Raw genomic sequence first — 21,559 nt, 5'->3', positions numbered from 1 at the left:
TTATTTGTTATGCACTAAATTTAGTTTTTTAAACTTTATGTTTACGTTATATATACAAAATACAAAAGTATATTTATATTTAATTGTAGCATAAAATGCATCCTACATAGTATCAAAAGCATAAAATCAATATATAAATATATAAAATATATATATAAATTATATTGAAGTGATAAACTATGAGGAATGTATGTATATTACCAGGTATTACTTAGCATTTAAATCCTTATAACCTTTGATCTTTTATATAATTTTGTTATCATATATAGAATAAAGTCTTTTTAAAATCAACAATGTTTATTTATTCCTATCCTGAAAATAGTATTTTAGCGCAATTAGCAATTATTGGAATAATTATAAAATTGTAGAATTACTAAAATAAGATATGTATATAAGTAGAAATTGGTAGAAAGTTAGGAGATAGATAAGATGCAATAGTTGGCAACACTGTCGGATCGAGAATCTCGAACAACGAGAGAGAAGGAAGTATCCATCACACATCCATCCATCCACCGTACAGAGCCCCGTTGCACGTCGGGAAATTGAACATGTACGTATGTCGTATGAGCGACGTAGAGCGTTGAATGTGTCGATTGCGTTCGGGGTTGGCTTGCACTTTTCGCGGTTAAATGTGCGCGCAGCAACGTCGCATGGTCAGCTATCAAGACGTTCGCGAACCCTTCTAATTTATAGTGACTAAGTGATAAGAGGAGAGGTGAAAAGAGAAACTTCTTTTCTTGGGACGCTCGCCAATTTCGGACCTATAACATTCTATTGCGGCGTCGTTTTAACAAACAGTCGGGAGACACATAAAGGTTCACTGCTGTGTATCTGTGTGTGGAATATATCCAATCACGGAATTCGCGGGCTAAGATGCCCGACGTGGCTCCCGCGGACAACGTCGGCATCGAGATCAACGAAGATCGACGAAGCGGTGCACGGAGCGACGCTCGCTCCTGGTTTCCCGCGAATACACCTCCGATTCCATTTTTATCTATGCCCGCGCATATGGGTGAACAATTTGTCGTATTTTGAAACATCGGAGTGTTTGCAAATTAATTGACTGTTTTGAAGAAAAAAATATTTGTGTTTTATATACTACGGATGATTGCTATATTTTGTTCAAGATAACATAACATGAAAACAACGACAATTTGTTAGTGTATTATCTGTTCCTTTTTTCTTTCTCTCATGTATTTCTAATAAAATATGTAATACATGATTTTGGTACGAATATTTATGGTGCAATTTATAGATCTGGAAGAAGGACATATTAATTAAGGCTTAGTAGCAGGATTTACTCTAGTGGTTATATTGTCTTTTGTATTTATGCCTAATGTAAAATGTTACACATGAAGAAGTCAAAAGCGTTTTGATCAATCAATATATGTACTTTAAGTTTAAAAATTTACAAAATGAGAGAAACATAATCAAAAAGTGTCCATAAACTTAAGAGAATCATTTATTCATTTGCAAATTGTATATTGCATTTGTTTATATGGTTTTCCATACGTATTTATCATGTTTCTTCTCAAATTAAATAAAACCACTTATTGTTGCTATATATTAAGACCAGATTTCAGTCAGTAGAATAATTCTTTCTTACTGTTACGATACGCGAACAATTATTATTTGAGGTGCTTCATCTAAAAATAGATAATATACAAGATATTTATGTTGAATTTCAATGCTGGTTTTATGAAAGAATAATATTAAGTATCTTTCTAAAATGTGTGAGCAAACAGAAATTAATTATTTGGATGGAGATGTTGTTTGGGTGAAACTTGGAGGTTGTTGGTGGCCTGGACAAGTTACTGGGTTCCACAATTTACCTGAAGATATTCAACATGGATTTCAAAAGAAACCTTTAATAGCTGCTGTGAAGTTTTTTCAAGAAGATACATAGTAAGTAATCTTCAACTTATTTTTATTATATACTAAATCTATTAATGTTTTTAATATCATTTTTGGCTGATAGATATTTATATCTTTTATATATATGTGTGTGTCTTATTATTTTTTTCAGTGAATTTGTCAAGAACTATCAACAGATTTATAAATACAACTGTACCCTGAAAGATGAATTTATCAGGAAAGGGTTAGGTAATATTTCTTATATTTAGAATAGTATATTTCTTATGTATGAGTATACAGTTTAAAATAATATATATAATAGGGTAGGTTAGGAGGTCATTCAAACTTATTTTTTTTTTTTACTTATTTTTGCATATCAAATATTCTCCTGCCCAGGTATACCATCCAACCTGGCACATTTTGTATAATTATACATTTTATAACATTACTTACAGACAAATATAGAAGCAGATGCAAAGATGGATCCAGATACATGGACAAATTTCCTGGAGATGTTGAAATGGCTGAAAAGTTAACAGGAGGAGATCCTGATATATTAAGCCATGATAAATTTTCTCCAGAAGAAAAGCCAAATATATCAGCTTTATTTGGAGACAAGAAAATTCCTAAAAAGAAACGAGAACGTGAGGAAGGTCATAGAAAAAGTGATAATAGCGAAGTTGTACGAAAAATCACACATCCACGATTTTTAAAAGAAAGTGATCATGAAGTTCGGATACGTCAACAACCTAGCAGCTTACCATCTACACCGAATAATAGTGGGTCTCCACAATATCCTTGTCATTTATGTAATTTTACTTCTTCGCGAGTAAATGTTATTATTTGTCACATAAAAAGCCACAGATCAGGAAATTCACCAATGTCCAAATCTAAAGTAAAAACTTATTCTCAATATACAAGTAGGTATTCTGATGTAGATACTCCAAAAAGGAAATATACAAAGAAAGAAAAAGGTCAATCAAATAAGAATAAAAGCAGCAGTGAATCTGGAAAAAGAAAACAAATTAAACAAAATGAAAAAGTTGCTAAAAAGAAAAAGACTTCAGATCCTAAAATTCGCGATACTATATTAGCAGATTGGGAAGATGAATCAGATGAAGAACTTAGCTTGAATCAAAGCAATCCAACTGATATAGCATCTATGAATGATTCATCACCAAAAAATCAATTTGATTTTGACAAATCAGAAGAACTTAATGAAAAGAATAATACACTACCAGATGCTAGTGAAATTATTGCAGAAACTGAAAAATTACTTAAAGAAACCGAGACGCTTACAACAATTAATATAACAGAAGATTCTTTATCTGATAGTACTAATACTTCGAAAAATCTGAAATCAAATCTTCTTGATAAACAGTCGTCCGAATTAGAAAAAGATGCTAGGATATCTGATGTTGAGAGTAATGAATCTACTAATAAATCACAGATGGAAAAAGAAACTTTTAATATTGACAGCGAAAATAAACCTACTGCATCAAATAAAGATAAAAAATTATTATTATCTTGTTTTGATTTCCATGAAGAAGAACCATCCATACCCCCTGTAAGGAAAAAGTCTCGCGCATTTCATCAGAAAAAAGAAATAATAAAAGAATTTGAAATGAGTCAAGCTTTAAAAACAGAACAAGAAAAAGAAATTGAACATAGTAAACCTGAAGATGAAGATAATAATACTAGTTCAAATGAATGTGAAAGATTAAATACACAGTCATCTTTAAGTGAGCAGAGTTTAGAAAAAAATAAAAACAATGACAAGGTTATAATTAATGATAAAGAGACAAATAATAAACTTGAACATACAAAGGAAAAAATTAAATCTGAGAAAGAATCAGAAAAAACACAGAAATCTAATGTTAATACTTGTGAAACAGAATTAGAAATCGTGGAAATATTTGAAGTTGAAAGGATTGAAGCTGAGAATGAAAATACTACAAATGCTTCAAAAAATGTTGAAACACAAAATTCTCCTACAACAAATGTAACGTCAAATATTAATAAAAAATTAACAGAAAACAAAAATTTAGATGTACAAAATATCCCCATTGATGATGAACAAACAGATATTAAAGATGCAACTATTAAAGGAAATGCAAAAAATGTAAAACAGGAACCTTTAAAGCAAGTTGAAGGAACTTCGTCTGAGCGTTTTACAGTAGAAACAGAAGATGAAGCTATGTCTGAATCTGCTGAAACATTTCCAGAACAAAGTGAAAATTCAGATGCAGATATGCTGGATCAAGATCAAGTGCCTAATTCAAATTCTACAAAAATTTTATCAAATGACGATCAGTTAAATATTACTCCACAAGCTCGTAAGTCCAGTAGTAAATTAAGAAAATCAGAACCTATGCGTGCTAATACTAGTGAAAGTGCCAGTGGTAGTGAAAGCCCAAAAATAAGGGATAATAAGAGCAGTTCAAAAATATTTGAAAAATTTGAAATAGAAAGAACATCAGAATCTGATAGCGAGCGTTCATATGGTCGAAGAAAACGAAAACCAAATAAAAAATATTTAGAATCTGATATATATGTACAAGATGTAGATCAAATGATATGTAAGACTGATGAAAGTCAATCTGAAAGTGAGGAAAAATCTTGTGAAAAAATAAAAATTAAATCAAAGAGAAATAGGAAATTTATAGAAAATATTAAGAAAACAAGCAAGGACATTGATCTTAAAGAGGAAAAAGAAATAGAAATTTCCTGTAATACCATGCATACAACAGAAAATAATGTTAATTCTTCAAATATAGAATTAAAAGATGAATTATTTGAGAATACATCTAAAAACCAAATGTTTATAGAATTAGATACAAAACTTGCAGACAATCAAATTTCTATTGAAATTCCTAAGAAGTTACAAGTATCAACTGAGGAAAAAGTTCTACTAAAAGAATCTGATACATCTGTCCTTGAAGATACAAAATCTGTAGTCACAGAAGATAATACTGCTAAATTAGAAAGTACAATTCTCGAATATGAGAAAACAAAAGACAATGATACTGAAAGTGTATTAACTTCAAGTAATCTTTCACAAGAAGATTTAAAAGATCTAGAATCTCCTACTTCTCTTCAACTAGAACTTTCATCAGAGAAAGAAGCATCTTCTTATCAACAATTAGATACTTCAAAAACTGTTGACATGCTTCCTCCCAAAAAATCTCAAATAAAAAAGTTTGAATTATCACAAATTGATATTTCTGGTACTGATGAAACTCAAAAAATCATGATAGATCCTAAATTAAATAGTGGACAAGAACAAATGAAAAATTTAACTACTGAAACAATTGAAACTAGTACAGATACAGAGGCAATTAATTCTTTAAAGCAGGAGAAAGATGCTCCAGAAAAACTTGAGATAGACACAAATAATGTAGAAATTACAAAAGATGCAAATCAAATAGAGGAAGAAAATAAAATTCAAGGTGGAAACACAACTATACCAATAAATCAAAAAATTCAGCATGTGGAAATGGAAACATTGGAAAAAGAAGAACAAAAAACTAAACCAGAGAATTTAGAACAATTGCCTACAGACTCAATAAGTACATTAAGTGAGCAGCAAGCTCAAAATAGAACATCTATGCAAACAAGATATAAAGGAAAATTTACACCAGATACATGCACAAAATTAAAGAAAGATAAAGAGTTATTTCCTGAAGAAAAATCAACAAATACGTTCCAAGAAGCTTTCTTAAAAACTTTGCATATTGACAAGAAAAAGGGTATAGTTAATGATTCTGATACAACTGGTAAAGGAAAAAAAGGTAAGAAATTAGTGAAGAAAAAGCCTGAAGAAGAAATAGATAGAAATATATCTTCTGAGACAACTCAAAATATGACAACTGAAGATCCTATTATTCCAGAAAATTATCCTAATCTTTCTCAAGATAACAATTCTCAAGTCACAGTTATGAGCAATTTTGAAGGTATAGAAGTAGTAGTTGATCAAAATCTTGAAATTGATGCTAAAGTGGATGATACTATTTTTCAAAATGTTGACCAACTTACATCAACAAACGAATTTAATATCATGCCTAAATCATTGATACAATCACCTACTGAAGACAGTACTAAATCTATCAATATAGATGTGCAAAAGTTAGATGAATCTTCAAGATCATTAACTTCTACACCTTCCCCATCATCAGACGTTAATGTACCAGTAAAAAAACGTGAAATGCCACGAATAATTGAAAATGTAACATTGACCGAACCTATGCAAATTTTAAAGTCAAAATTATTAGACAAATTACCACAGAAAGGGATAAAACATAAATTAGAAACCGATGGTACAAAAAGATGTGACCAAAAGGGTGGTCCAAAAACGAAAATAATGAAAATTGAATCTGCATCTTCAAATACCAAACTGAAAACTGGTTCAAAGGTTACATCTCCACATTTGTCTTTGACTAAAAAGTTACAAGTTTTAAAAGCTGAAGAAGCAGAAACAGCTGCTATGTTAGAGGCACAAAATGAACAGTTAAATGTAAAAACTTCGAAAACTCCAACTACAACTACTACAACTGAAAAATATATTCAACAAAGTTCACAAAGCTTGGCAGATATGGAACTAGATATAAATTCAATGCCATTTGTTTTAAGTGAAGATGTTTTAACTCCAGAAAGCATTGAACAAATGCCTGTTGTTATATCTTCTATTATACCTGCATCTAGCACAATTCCAACACTATCTTTTACACCAACTACGCAAATAGTATCTCCCACTCAAAGTCAGTTCAAATTGAATGAAACTACAAATGAAATGTCACCTTCAAAGAAAAAGAGCGGTACTCCAGCAATTTTGAAAAACAAAACTAAAGCAAAACCTACAATTACAAGTATAAAAACGCTAGTGCCACCACTTACAGGTGGTGTGAAAGGTATAAAATTTCAAAATACACCAACAACAAACAAAGTGCCACCTCTTTTAACACAGAAGAGTACATCAGGAAAATATGTAGTAGTACAAACATCTGGAGGTCAACAATTGCGATATGGTGTTCAAGGAAAAACTGGTGTGCAACAAAAAATTGCTATACCTGGTAAAAGTACTGGAAACGCCCAAGTTGTTCATCAAGGTAGTAAAGTAGTTATATTAACATCAGCACAATCAGGCCAAACTAAAATGCTACCTTTAAATATTTCTAAAACATTAAGTGGCAAGGTTCAAAGAATTATGACAAATAAGGGTCAAGTGTATTGCCCTATCAGTCCTCAGGGTATTATAAATTCAAAAACACTCATTGCTCCGAAAGGAGATGGTGTTTCAGCAACAACATCTAAGCTTCCTGCTGGACATAAAATTATTAACACACAAGGTATAATAGCTTCAAAAGGACTTCTAACTCCTATCTCAGGAACAATTGGAAAGACTGCTTTACTGGGGACACTATCTCAAGGAATTTTCACAAAAGGTGGAATTTATACGCCAATAAGTGCTTCTACTTTGGGTGGGAAAACTATCATTGGATCAAAAGCCCTGGTTACAAAAGGTACAACCATTTTATCTTCACAGAATTTAGGTACTTCTAAAGCTATTTTGACCCCTATATCTCAAGCTATTTCTGGTAAAACAATTTTAAGCACTCAAGGTATAGTAAGCAGTAAGGCAACAGTTTTGACACCAATAACAGGACAGCAAGTAAAAGCTATTGCAGCAAAAAGTCCATCCAAAGGAAATAAAGTACAATACCAATCAACGCAACAAAAAGTACAGCTTCCTATGTTACAAAAATCGCAAAAAGTTCCAATGTCTGCTACTTCACAAGTAAGATCTGGTCAAATGAAAACTGGTGGCAGCAGTACAGTAGTATTGCAAAATACCATTCCTACACAAAAGACTGTGCAACAAGGAAAAAAAGTAATTAAACAGACAGTTGTACAGCAAGGTTCTACTTTTCAAAATATTGTATCTCAAAGTAGCCAACAGACAATAGGTATAAGTCCACAAATTCAACAGAAAGGAAAATCTGTATCTACATCAACTGTACAAAAAGTTATTATACCCCGAAGTAATCGACCTCAAAAAACACAACAAAAAATAGTTGTTCAAAAAGTACAAGAACCTGCAATTACGACTGTACAAAATATTCAATCAAAACAAACGGTCTCAGTACCACTAACTACTGTACCAAATGTATCTAAAACAACAATTCAGCAAAAACAGGCAGCTAGTACTACTGCAACTACAAGAATTAGTACAAAAGGCCAATCAGTAAATAAGACTACTACACAACAGCAGAAGAATTTGTTGAACATTGCAATGAATTCAGTAACTGCGACTAACGTGAATACAAATGTTTCTACGTCTTTGTCTCTTCCACCATTGGAATCTACTGAATCTGAGAGGAAATCGAAAATAGATAATGTGCTTATTGAACCATTTCAAAAGGACCAGCCTAAACTAGAAAATTTCAATGTTGAGAAAGGTAATGAAATAGAAAAAATAGAAGAACCGAAAATAACGACACAACCACAAATAATGGCTTTGCCAACAGAAAGTACTGATGGAACACAAACTTATGTTTTGGTAACTATTGATGAACAAGGACAAATACAACCTCTTGATAATAATACTCTTATGTCACTAGAAGGTACTACGCAAAATCCAGATGGCACAAGAACATTATATATAGATCCTAGTTCTTTAGGAGAAGCAGGCACATTAGATAACATTGTTCTTCAATTTGATAATGCTGTATTACCAAATATACAAACAAGTGCTACAGAAACTACTCAAACAATTATATCAGAAAGTCTTCCTACTTCAGAAGTAATACACACATCAAATCAAGATATTTTAGCCGCTGCTCTGGCAAATACAGATTTTCAACAAGAGATCAATTTAACAGAAAATCCGGCAGGAAACGTAATGACCACTGGTTTGACTCAAACAAGTTTAATTAATCAAACTATCTTGCAGTCAACTATTGTACCTCCTACAGAACCAATATCTTCTCCTTGTGTGCTTGAAACTTCATTGACTTTAAATCAACCCATAATGACGCCTTTAGAAGTGCCTAGTAATTTGCCAATACAATCAGAGTCAACTCCAACTTCTGCTGTGACAACCATCCCGTCTTCTCTCGAACTACCAATAACAATCACAAGCCCTAATATTTCATATATTTCGACGGGAGAAGCACAAATACAAATCCCTGGTAATTCTATGCCAGATATTGGAGAAATTATGGAAAATCCAAGTACAGCAGAGATCGCTCGAGCGGAAATCCCCGCAAGTACTCAATATTTAGTATTACCAAACTTAGAAGATAATATTGCTGTAGGAACTTCGAGTGAACAGAGTAATACTATTTCAATGCCTAGTGTTTCATATTCAGTTTCAATACCAAATAATATAGTTTTACAAACTTCACAAGTTCAAACTACTCCTTCAATGCCAATAATAGATGATACCTATGCTGAAAATGTGCAATTTGCTTCAACTATAGAACCATCAATGGCACCAGAACAGACTTTTGTAGATGTACCTGTTTCTGAAATGCTTGTTTCAAAACCAGTTGTTTCCAAGAAAAACATAAAATCGCAAGACACTGCTGTAACATCAGAAATGGTAGTAACTCATAATGTTTCTACATCTTCCCAAGAATCTATTGTATCAACAAATGAATCTCCTTTATTAAATGAAGAACAAGATACCACAATACCATTGCAAGAAGTATACTCTTCTCAAGAAATTTCTATTAAGTCAGAAGAGATGCTCTTGGAACAAACAGTTACTAAGGAAGAGAATAATTCAAATGTGGGAATTAGTAGCCAAAGTGAAGAAGTTAGTAATAATGATAATATAGTACATGTACAAATTATGGAGCAACCGGATGATGCAATGACAAATAGTATGTCATTAATGGATGATAATACTTTAGTTACTTCTGAATCCAATGCAAAAATTTTGTCTGAAGAACATGCGAATTTTGAAGTTTCAAATTCAAATGAAATAGATACAAATAGGTCACAAGAAACACAGAATATAAAAAAATTTAAAGAATTAAGTTTTAATGAACAATCTGCTAATGAAGTTCATTCTCCCATATGTGAAAAACAAGCAGCAACATCCAATGAAGTAGAAGTTGCTCAAGAAGGGGCACAAATCCTACCAGCAGAGTCACTGAACCGTTTAGATGAACATAGTATGGATATAGATGAGGTTATTGAATCTAAAATTTATGCTGCAAATACAATGAAAGAATCCGAAGATTCTCAAAGAGATGAACCATCATCTCAAGGTGAATCAGATTTGATTCAAAGAAATTTAGAATTACATTTTGGAGAAACAAATGCAGAGGCTAGTCATGAAATACCATCACAATCATATGAACAGTTTGGAATAGCAATGACTACTGATTCCACTGATTTACCTAGTCAATCTGCTACAAAGTCTGAAAATTCAAAAGAACCATCACAATCAATAACATATGAACCTATGGAAACAGATGAAGAAGCTGTTGTAACAGAACCACCAACACAATCATTTGAACATTCAAAGATAAATGAAGCTTCTCAATCATATGAAGCATCTGCAGAAGCAAGTACAAACGCGCCTACCCAATCTTTTAACGAATTAATGCAAAGTCAAGAAGAAAGATCAACTATTGATGATGCAATTGATGATCAGACGTTCCCAACACAGAGTTACGAAGTTGGTAAAGCAGAAAATATTCCAGAAAATTTAGAAACGGATGCTGAAATTAGTCAGGAAGGAAATATGCCATCTCAATCTAACGATATTGGTACAGATGGGATTGGCACATCCTCAGTTTCTACAAATAATTCTGGACTTAATGAAGATGAAACTGCAAGTTCGTCTTATGTTCCAGAAACGCCTGAGAATCAAGAAAGAGATCCAGATCAAGAAAGTGCAATAAGTACGTCATCTTGTGAAATTCCACCTTGTGCTGAGTTGAATATTGCATCATCTAGTGCAGAGCATACAAGTATCCATGACAATGGAGTACCTGAAATACCTACATCTTCATATAATTTGAATCCAGACATTACTTCAACTCATGTGGATTCTGTACCAACCTCTAGTTATGAAGAGCAAAATGTATCAACTTCTTATGAAGTTCCAATCTCAATGCCAGGTCTAGAGGAAACATCCTCTCAGAATTTTGTTACAGAAAGTACAGATCATAGAAACGAACCATCTAGTTATTATACTCATCACCAGGAGGTAACAGCAAGCTATTATGAATCTGTAGGGCAAGAAACAAATTCGAGATTAGTTGAAGATCCACAAGAGGAAGTTACTCCTAGCTATTATGACAGTAATCCACAAGAAGCAAGTCAAAGTTATTTTAATCCAGAGGAAGCCACACCAAGTTATTCCAGTCATAATGTCTCTCCCAGTTATTATGATCACAGACCAGAAAGTGAAGCAAGTCAGAGCTACTATTCTGCAGATGACATAGAAAAATCAGAGCAGTCTTCCTCACAAAATATTGAGGCATCACAAAGTTTCTATCAAGAACAATCTGATGAATTAAAATTAACTCAACAAGGAGAAGCTACACCAACATATACAGAAAGATATCCAGTTGATTACACATTAGAGAATTCACCAATAGACAGGCACGATCTTGTAGAAAGTTCTGTATCAGCCACTAGGCCTACAGAGAGGTAATATATTATGATGAGAAGTAGCGTTGTGCTATAAAAAGAGTCCTTGTTTTTATAGACTAATGGACATTACAGCCATTGATAGATAAACTCATCTATTTTCAAATGTAAATATAATATTAAGATGATAAATAACTAAATATAAGTTAAAATTAGATTCTTATCTATAATTTATAACTATACATATATATGTATATATATGTATGTATATACACATACATATGTATATATATGTATGTATATATACATACATACATACATACATACATACATACATACATACATACATACATACATACAGACAGACAGACAGCAGACATACATAATACATACATACATACATATATGCATACATGTTATCACAAATGCACAATGCTTATATACATCTGTGCATAAATATGTATGTATATATGTGTATATATTAATTATATATATTCGTACATAGAATTTGATAAGTGAGCAGTGTAATTACAGAGGAAAACTATGGTTTTGTTACAAAAATATTATCTTATACATATATCCATCTTATTTAATATATTGAAAAAATATAAACATTTCAATATATTGAATTAGATTATCATTCATAGCTTCTTTCTCCTTTCTTTTAACTAGATACAATACTTTATCATATACTAAATTGATTATATGTTTTCAAATACAATACATATGCAATGTGTATATTGTAAAATTTTGTAAACTGTCATTGGGATAGTAGTAACAACTGTTAATTATTGCTAGTTTTGCAATAAAACTTAATAGTTACACTATATGGACAAATACAAAATGTAAAATATTTGTATATTATCGTGGGTTCTTATGGAGAATAATCGGAATCGAATAAAAATCAGAAAAATAATTCAGTGAAACTTTACTACTACTCCATAATGACAAGTCCTAATGAACGTATAAAAACTAAATGCACAATATATCTTCAGTAAGTACCAGTAATGTACGTCCCAAGATATTTGTAAAATTCAAATAGAAAGTTTCTTGGATTATTCTTTAAAGACTTAATTTTTCAAATAAGTTTTTCATTCTCCGTTTTCACTACTTATGAATCTATTTACTGACAGGAAAGTCTTTATGTATAATCAGAAGTGTAGATAATTAAGAGAATCAAGAATTGAATTATTACACATACATTGTTTATTTGTAGGTAATAGTTTACATTTATGAGAAATAAAGAAGCCTATTATTTGAATTATAATAATGTATAATCCGTGTGCTGAAATGTAAAGAATAAAAGAATTTAATAGGAGATCTGTCATGTTTGAAATGAGTTAATATTTACAGGGGAGTAAATTAAAAATAAATTAATAGAAATAAACGATTTAATGTAAACAAGATCATTTTATTCCTGTGAAATATTTACAATTACATGCCGCAATTTTATATGTACAAATTTTTACACATGCGTATTAATATACATGAATATTTTTAATAGTTTTAACATGTTTTAATAGTTTTTCTAATAATTTAGAACAAATAATTCTTTTTGAAGAATGATGTAACCCTCAAACAAGACAGATTTCCCCACATATTCTAATATAAAAACAGTTATATTATATTCTTTATAAACTCATGTTATCAAAAAGAAATTTGTTTTTATTTCTCGTGGCGTTTTCAATCGTGATCACGCATGTATATATTATGTTACTGTTACGGGAAGAAAGTTATTGACTATGATATATCGGATTTGATGGAAGAGAAATTAAGTCAGAGAAATTTTCGAAAATGGACTGAATTGTTAATATTCTTTGATTGCTTCTTGAATTCAATCAATATATACATAAATACACATGTACATATATTTTTCAAAGCAATTATATTATAAAAGTTTCTATACTTATAAATAGTATGTAATACTGTGAAATGGGGAAAATATAATTACATTTTCTATTAAAATTTTCTGGTACAATCGTAAGTTGGGATATAATTGCTTCATTGAAGTAATCAAATTTAAGTGACATAAAGTGATATTGATTAAAATAGCATTAATGCGTTGTTATATGGATAACAATTTGATATTTTCATCACTAACAATATTATCTTTTTATTTCTACAGTGTGCACCACATACACGATTGTAACTAAGAGATAAAATAAATACATAAATATTTACGTAACAAATTATATATACAATAAATGTTTTTGTTGTTTTATTATTTGGACATGCCCATTACAATAAATTTTTGCCTGTAAAAAAATATATTTACTATTTTATTTAATGTATTTTCATAAAGAAACTAGTATGCAATATTTTTATTGTACTTTAAACTGTAATTTACGAAAATTGTTGACATATATATAATTTACATGTATAGTTCACATATATTATGCAGTAAAAATTTTTTTTATTGTGGTCATATGACATGTTAATTATTAAACATTTTTGTATGCAATTTACAAACATATAAAAGGTTCTAGTATATATTTGTTATTATTATCAAAGATTTATTACCTAAAATAATCCCAAAATACAATAAATTATGTTACATTTATAGATGTATGGTCATTTATATACAATATAGTAATATTTGCAATAGTTATGAAGGAACACAGTCTTTACAATCATTATCTCGATTGATTTAGTTTTATTTTCGCCAGTATTGTGCAAACTTGTGTAATTGTTCCACTAATACTGCCATTACAGCTGTTACTGATAAGTCCAAAAGATTATGTACATAATGCACTGCTTCTTCGTCGCTCAAATCCAATCGTAGTTTATCTTGAACTTTTTTAACAGCTTTATCTGGTTCTAAAGCTATGTCTGGTACACTAGCATCAACCATTAACGAAAACAAATTTAGAATTAAATTTGCGTGTCTGCGCAAATGTAGAAATGCAGTATAACATTGTTTTCGAAATTCATGATAATGTTCCGAACCTACGCCTCCCATAGCTTCAACCATCTCTTTACTCAATTTCATTGGTGGTGGTAAAGGCTTTGGATCTCGACCCAAAATATAGCCGAAATCTATATGAAAGAGTTTACCTAAAATATAAATGTTATTCGGTTTTATGAAATGCTTATAATTTTATATATGTATGTTTATTGATTTCACAGCTTATATAACTAACAAATTTATACCAGAAATTACCTGACGTTGTTAAGAGTAAATTATCTAAATGCCGGTCACCAACACCAAGTACATATGTGATAATGCAGTAACCGGCTGAAATTTTATGATTTTATATAATTCAATTTGATATGAATTATTTTGGCAAGACATAATTCTTACCACAACTTCGAACATAAGTATCCATAACTTCAGGTACAACACCATAAGGACCATTTTCGGATGGATGATGTTTTCGGAAAAAGCTTAATATGGAACCTTCACTAGCTAGAACTTCTGCAACTGTTGTAGATTCAATAAATTGTAAAAAACCATGTCTAGTACTTGTTGCAAGTACCCTAAAAATAGAGTAATTCATATTTTAAATAACGTTATATGTTGACAGATTGTTCTAAGAACTTTTACCTGTAAGGAGTAAGCTTTAAATCCAAATTTTCTCTTCTTAATAATTTATCCATAAGTGCAATTGTTTGTAAAATTAATTGATCTTGTCTGAGGTCATCGCCATGTTTAAAAATCGCAATGTATTCGCTGTTTTCCGTTGTTAAAAATGTTAATTTAGAAGGCATAAGAGCCGATTTAAAAAGACTGGCTCTAAAAAATAACTTACATTACTTAAATATATCATATATCATTATTATGTAAAAAGAATTGCACATACTTTTCAGGTATAATTCCCTTGATACAAATTTCTGGATCCAAGGGAAAAGGTATTGGTTCAAAATTGGAAAAATTGATTTTAAATGCTGGATCCGGATCTGCCAATAATATCCTGAGCCGGTCAGTTTTCTTTTTACGATTTCCGCTTTCTCGTGCAACTGCTTTTACCAATGCTACTAATTGATCAATAAACATTTTTTGGCGTAAAAGAAATGCTCTTCTTTTTTGCCAAACAGCATTTCCTTGTGCTAGCATCATTGAAAACATTGACATTACAGTATTATACATTTCCTTAACCCGAGTATCTTGTTTTGCACTTATGGATGGATCACTTTGATCTTCACATTCAATAGAGAGATACCAATAAAAGTAATTAGCCAGTGTAGTATTTTGGCATGCACGAGTAATCAGAAAAGATGCCAAATCCATAAGAGAATCTTGACTTGCTGAGAAATGTCCACTTTCAGATTCACTGGACTGTAAATCATGTATAACTATTCGTAACAAATTAGAGAAATTCAATGTTTATACTATAAAATTACTTACCGTTGTTACAGCTGTAGATGAAGAATCATTAATTTGTACTTCTCTATCTAATTTTTCAACTTTTTCAGATTCCTTTTCTTTTATTAATGTTTGATGTGCCCTTTTGATGCTTTCAAAATCTTCATACTTCAAAGCTTGTACTAATTGTAACAAATATAACATTAAGTCATCATCAGGTGCTTGATTAAGTCGAGTAATAGCATATCTTCTAACAGCTGGATGTGTAAATGCTGGGCCAAGTAACTCTAATGCATCTTCAGGGTCAGGTGGTGCCCATAATGCTAACATTTCTAATGCTTGTCGTTCTTCTCCAGCAACTTTCCAATTTACGCATTTCACGAATTTTGTTAACGCCTTCTTTTGATTTGACAAATAAAATCTATATTTCCAAATAAGATCTTGTTCTTCTGTAGAAAGAGCCGTTGTTGGCGGATAACTTAATATTATGTTTAAAGCATCACGAACATTTGAAGTTGGTTTTAATTCTCGAGTATGGCCACCGCTTCGTAAACTTCGAGCCAATTTATGATGTTTTGCTTCCACAAGATTTTCCTAACAATAAAAATATATGAATGAATATAAGAATTATATGTATACTACACATAGATATATATAAGATAATGATTTAAAGGTAAACCAAATAATAAGAACTGACTTTTTTATCTTCTTTCTTCCCTGGAAATATTTATAGCTTTCATGATAATAATCATATAAATAAAGTTGAAATCTATTGTATATTTTATATAAAAGTTTGTAATTATACTTACTTGCAAAATTTCATAATCGGGCAAAGTTACAACATCTGGTTGTGATCTGTGTTGAACAACTTCATCCCCATCTTTTTCATAATACACTATAGAGTACTATAAATATATATAAAATATTTAAAATATTTAGGTTAATAATAAAAGTTTATAATAAAATTATAAATAATAATTATATAATAGCCCGCAGCACTTAAATTTGAAGTTTTTCATACCGGTATTCCATCCATAGTAATTTCAGGAAACTCAATCATTAAGTACAAGTATTCAGATGCTCTTTTTTCTCTTTCATTAATTAACTCAATTTCTCTAAATGTTAGTCGGTCCAGCCAGTCAACTTTATTCATTTGACCATTCCTGTGCTTCTTGACAAGTTTTGCTAATCGTTGCATTTGTTCTTTCCCATGATCTCTAGTTTTTCCTGGTGTACTAGTTAGTACACTACCATCTGCTTCTACTCCAGGCCACACTCTAAGGTCTAGCATTCCTTGACGAAACACTCCATGTTTTCCAAATAAAGATATTGTTGTACCACCAACTGGTAATTTTCTACCAGGTCCAGCACAGTCATATAAACTTATACATAATTGAGCATCTCGTGGTAGATCAGAATAAGAAATAGGTAGAGTTACCCATTGATTCCAACTAAGAAAATTCATATATATATTACACGTATTTTAGAAAAATACTGCCACCATACTTCCAAAACAATAATACATACTTCCAACGTGATGTGAAATGTTTATATGCTGTATGAACGGGTAAAGCAAGTGGTCTACCACCAGCCCACACCTGTAAAGAAGCTGCTAAATCCCCACGTCCTCCATTGGTTCCATATAGACCAGAGTATTTCAACATAGGGTCGATAAGCAATTTATCATATTCTGGTCGTTGTCTTTTTCCTTCTAATGTTCCTCTATGAAAAGGAAAATGTATTATATTAGAATAATTTACATTAAAATTGATATGTATTCATATGGCATTTTAATTAAAAGATCCAGATAATCTGCAATGAAATATTTGATTGTCTGTACCACATTTAAATTACAATTTGTAAGCGGATTATTTTATATTTTATGGTACTACTAGTAGTCCACCTGTTTTTATTGGGGAGATACATTATGGAACTTTTATTATGGTAACCTGATAGCAGCTGATACTGACACTTATTACATTTCACACACTTACAATTAAATCTTACATTTTAATTTGTATTTTCGTGTCTAACGAAGAACTGTACACATAGAAAAACTTATCATTAATATCTTCCATCATTTTATGAAATTACAAAGTTAACATATTTCTCTACTTCACATTTTCCATGATTCTGCCGCGTCTACCGTGCTTAATACATTGGTATATATACCATACTGTATGAAGGAATATTGCTATCATAGGAATGTAGATATATGTATGTACATGACATATATAGGTATAAATATTTCCTAATAGAGTCATCTATAGTATTTTTAGTAATATAAAAAGTTATGGTAACAGGTGTTGCAATTTTTATATTATCGATTGTTAATCAGAAAGTTATGATATAACTTTCATACTTTCGTTTACAAGTAGGCAACTTACCATTTGTAAACAAAGTTACAGCATCGCACAAAATCTGTATAAATAATGTATAAAATACATAATTTATATCTTAAAGTGTACCTTTTAATTTTACTTCTAATCTTGTTGTAAATTTACTAACAATAAAGATTTGTCTTATTTTATCAAGTATTAAAGATATTATACAAGTATTATGAAATAAAGATATTATAATAAATAAATAAATAAAGATATTAAATATTATTTCTTTCTATTATCATTTTTTATTCTTATTTATTTCACATCAATACACGACATGTTTTTGTGATTATGTTTTTTATTCTTACAGTCTTGTTGTACTTTGACAGATAAATAAATCATAAAACATAATATTTTAATATAAATATTTATTATTGAGATATATATAGTATTGCTTGAATAAAAAGTAAGCAGTTATTTTATTCCTGTTTTTATATTACTGTGAATTAAAAAGATTTTAATAAAAGCAAAAGCAGGGAGGAAATTCTTCTCTGGCAAAAGCAATCATAGGGACATTTCACATTTTTGTTGGTAGTACCCATTTTACTGAAGTATATTTCATTCTAGGAATATTCTTCAATCGTCATTCCCATTTATAACCAATTATTACAAGATCTCGTCTTTCGTTTTCTTCTGAAAAAGTCAGGCGTGTACTTAACTATCATTTTTTGTCACAGTATTTTACTACTATAGTAATTGAAGAAAAATGTTTGGATCAGGGGCTGCTCCGATCGTAGTATTGAGTATGTAAAACAATTACGGTTTTGATTGTCATTTGTTTCAATAGTGAGATTAAGAAAAGCTTATTTCGTTATGTCGTGTGCATTGATTATTGCAGGTCAAAATACGAAAAGGGATACCGGTCGAAAAGTTCAGAGAGAAAATATACAAGCTGGGAAGGTGAGTCTGTACGATGCATAATTTACGTACATATTTGCCTTTTAAGGCCTTCATTAAATATCTATACGCCCACGTGTATATTCTATATGAATAACTTTCGTTACGAAAAATTGATGCTACGTAATAATATAAAATATAGTATTTATAACATTTATGGCAAATAAGGTCGAAGTAAAATTAATATATCAAATATTAAATAAATTTCTTTAAAATTGAGAACGAATGTGAATTAATTCTACATCATTTACATATCTAGGTGTTTCTTAAAATAAATTTAAATAAATTTATTTTTACATTTAACATGAATCTACGAATTTTTAAATGTTGTATTTTTTATAAAGGCCATTGCAGATGTTATTCGAACGTGTTTGGGACCACAAGCAATGTTAAAAATGTTGATGGATCCAATGGGAGGTATAGTTATGACCAATGATGGAAATGCTATATTACGAGAAATAACGGTACAACATCCAGCTGGAAAATCTATGATAGAAATAGCTAGAACTCAAGATGAAGAAGTTGGGGATGGCACTACATCGGTTATTGTATTGGCAGGGGAAATTTTAGCTACTGCTGAACCTTTTCTTGAACAAAATATGCATCCTACAATTATAATAAGAGCATTTCGCCAGGCTTTGGAAGATATGGTGGCCATTCTCAATGAACAAGTCAGTATAGATCTGGATTGCAACAATAGAAGCAAATTGATTCAGGTCATTAATTCCTGTGTGGGCACCAAATTTATTGGACGTTGGTGTGAATTAGCATGTCAAATTGCTTTAGATGCAGTTTATACTGTAATGCTTGAAGAGAATGGTAGAAAAGAAATAGATATAAAGCGTTATGCAAAGGTGGAAAAAATCCCTGGTGGCACTATTGAGGATAGCACTGTTCTTAAGGGAGTAATGTTCAATAAGGATGTTACTCATCCAAAAATGAAAAGATATATTAAGAATCCAAGAATAGTTCTATTGGATTGTTCCTTAGAATACAAAAAAGGAGAATCGCAAACTAATATAGAAATAATGAAAGATACTGATTTTACCAGGATTTTAGAATTGGAAGAGGAGTTTGTTAAGAAAATGTGTGAAGATATTATATCTGTAAAACCAGATGTAATAATCACTGAAAAAGGAGTATCAGATTTAGCACAACATTATCTTGTCAAAGCTGGAATTTCTGCTATCCGTAGATTGAGGAAAAGTGATATTAACAGAATTGCAAGAGCTTGTGGTGCAACTGTTGTTAATCGTACAGAAGAATTACGGGAGGAAGATGTTGGTACTAGAGCTGGTCTTTTTGAAATTAAAAAACTTGGGGATGAATACTTTTGCTTTATTACAGAATGTAAAGATCCCAAAGCATGCACTATAATTTTGAGAGGTGCCAGTAAAGATGTGTTAAATGAAACTGAAAGAAACTTACAAGATGCTCTTCATGTTGCAAGAAATCTTCTTATTGAACCTAAATTAGTACCAGGTAATATTTATTATTAAAATAGCATAATACACAAACGGGCATATAAAATTTTATTGTATTATTTTAATAATAATTTTATTAAATTATTATATTGTATTTGTATTCTTATATATAAAGGTGGAGGAGCTGTGGAAATGGCAGTATCAAGGCTTCTAACAGAAAAAGCAGCAAGACTTGCAGGTGTAGAGCAATGGCCTTACAAAGCAGTGGCACAAGCATTAGAAATAATTCCAAGAACGCTTGCACAAAATTGTGGAGCAAATACAATCAGAACCTTGACTGCATTACGGGCAAAACATGCTACTGAAGGAATGACATGGGGTATTGATGGAGAAACTGGTCAATTGGTAGATATGAAAGAACGTGGAATTTGGGAGCCTCTATCTGTGAAACTGCAAACATATAAAACAGCTATTGAAACTGCTATTTTGCTGTTAAGAATTGATGATATTGTATCAGGAAGCAAGAAGAAGAAATCAGATAATGAGCCTGGTCAACCTGCACAAGTTTCAGAAGAATCTATGAAAGATTAAAAACACTGAATTTATATTGCACTTGCAAAGCTTTTATTTGTTAACATTTCATAATTCATACTCATGATAATTTTATTAAAATTTAATTCATGTTTATGAGAAGCATTATTTGCCTGTCTGTATGCATTTTCATAATAATAAAAATACTTTAAGGTATTAAAAATTGATGCAAATATTATATCTATTTATATATTGTTTTCAGTAGTTTATTTCCCTATCCGTATCAACAATGTTTCATAAACTGTCTCAGTGCATGTTTAATATATAGCAAAATAATAACATAATACTGCTTAAATATTATGTTCTGAATTTTTATGTACCTTTCACATTTGCATTATAATACTTGTTATTAACTTCAGTTCCACCAAATGGATAGATATTTTTATTCAAAATATTGATGTTTATAAATTTTTAATTATTCTTAAATTTTATATTCATATATCAGTGTCTCAAATAGCTTGAACTATTCTCATTACTTCAAATATTGAATAAAATGTTCA

At 30.6% G+C, this 21,559-nt stretch overlaps 3 protein-coding genes across 4 annotated transcripts; 2 read left to right on the top strand and 1 right to left on the bottom strand.

Moving 5' to 3' along the window:
* Positions 1-483: 483 nt before the first annotated feature.
* Positions 484-13,665, top strand: LOC117166513 (uncharacterized). Its single transcript, XM_033350507.2, has 3 exons — positions 484-1,905; positions 2,027-2,103; positions 2,310-13,665. The coding sequence occupies exons 1-3, from the start codon at positions 1,730-1,732 to the stop codon at positions 11,522-11,524; spliced, it is 9,468 nt and encodes a 3,155-aa protein (XP_033206398.2). The 5' UTR covers positions 484-1,729; the 3' UTR covers positions 11,525-13,665.
* Pi3K59F (phosphatidylinositol 3-kinase 59F) lies at positions 12,760-17,947 on the bottom strand. 2 transcript variants are annotated; one of them, XM_033350761.2, is made up of 10 exons: positions 17,771-17,947; positions 17,291-17,485; positions 16,785-17,214; positions 16,573-16,668; positions 15,806-16,357; positions 15,261-15,736; positions 15,005-15,193; positions 14,762-14,937; positions 14,621-14,695; positions 12,760-14,514 (listed from the first exon to the last, which is right to left on the bottom strand). In XM_033350761.2, the coding sequence occupies exons 1-10, from the start codon at positions 17,842-17,844 to the stop codon at positions 14,114-14,116; spliced, it is 2,664 nt and encodes an 887-aa protein (XP_033206652.1). In that variant the 5' UTR covers positions 17,845-17,947; the 3' UTR covers positions 12,760-14,113. The 2 variants fall into 2 exon arrangements, with proteins under 2 accessions (XP_033206652.1, XP_033206653.1); XM_033350762.2 differs by having other exon boundaries at positions 17,758-17,922.
* Positions 17,948-18,711: 764 nt separating this feature from the next.
* Positions 18,712-21,256, top strand: CCT3 (chaperonin containing TCP1 subunit 3). Its single transcript, XM_033350593.2, has 4 exons — positions 18,712-18,890; positions 18,986-19,047; positions 19,389-20,526; positions 20,644-21,256. Exons 1-4 carry the CDS (start codon positions 18,854-18,856, stop codon positions 21,057-21,059), a joined length of 1,653 nt encoding a protein of 550 aa, XP_033206484.1. The 5' UTR covers positions 18,712-18,853; the 3' UTR covers positions 21,060-21,256.
* The last annotated feature ends 303 nt before the right edge of the window (positions 21,257-21,559 follow it).

This window comes from Bombus vancouverensis, chromosome 2, assembly GCF_051014615.1.
Source record: "Bombus vancouverensis nearcticus chromosome 2, iyBomVanc1_principal, whole genome shotgun sequence".
Classification (NCBI taxonomy): Eukaryota; Metazoa; Arthropoda; class Insecta; order Hymenoptera; family Apidae; genus Bombus; species Bombus vancouverensis.
This window is presented reverse-complemented; position numbering and strand designations above follow the sequence as displayed.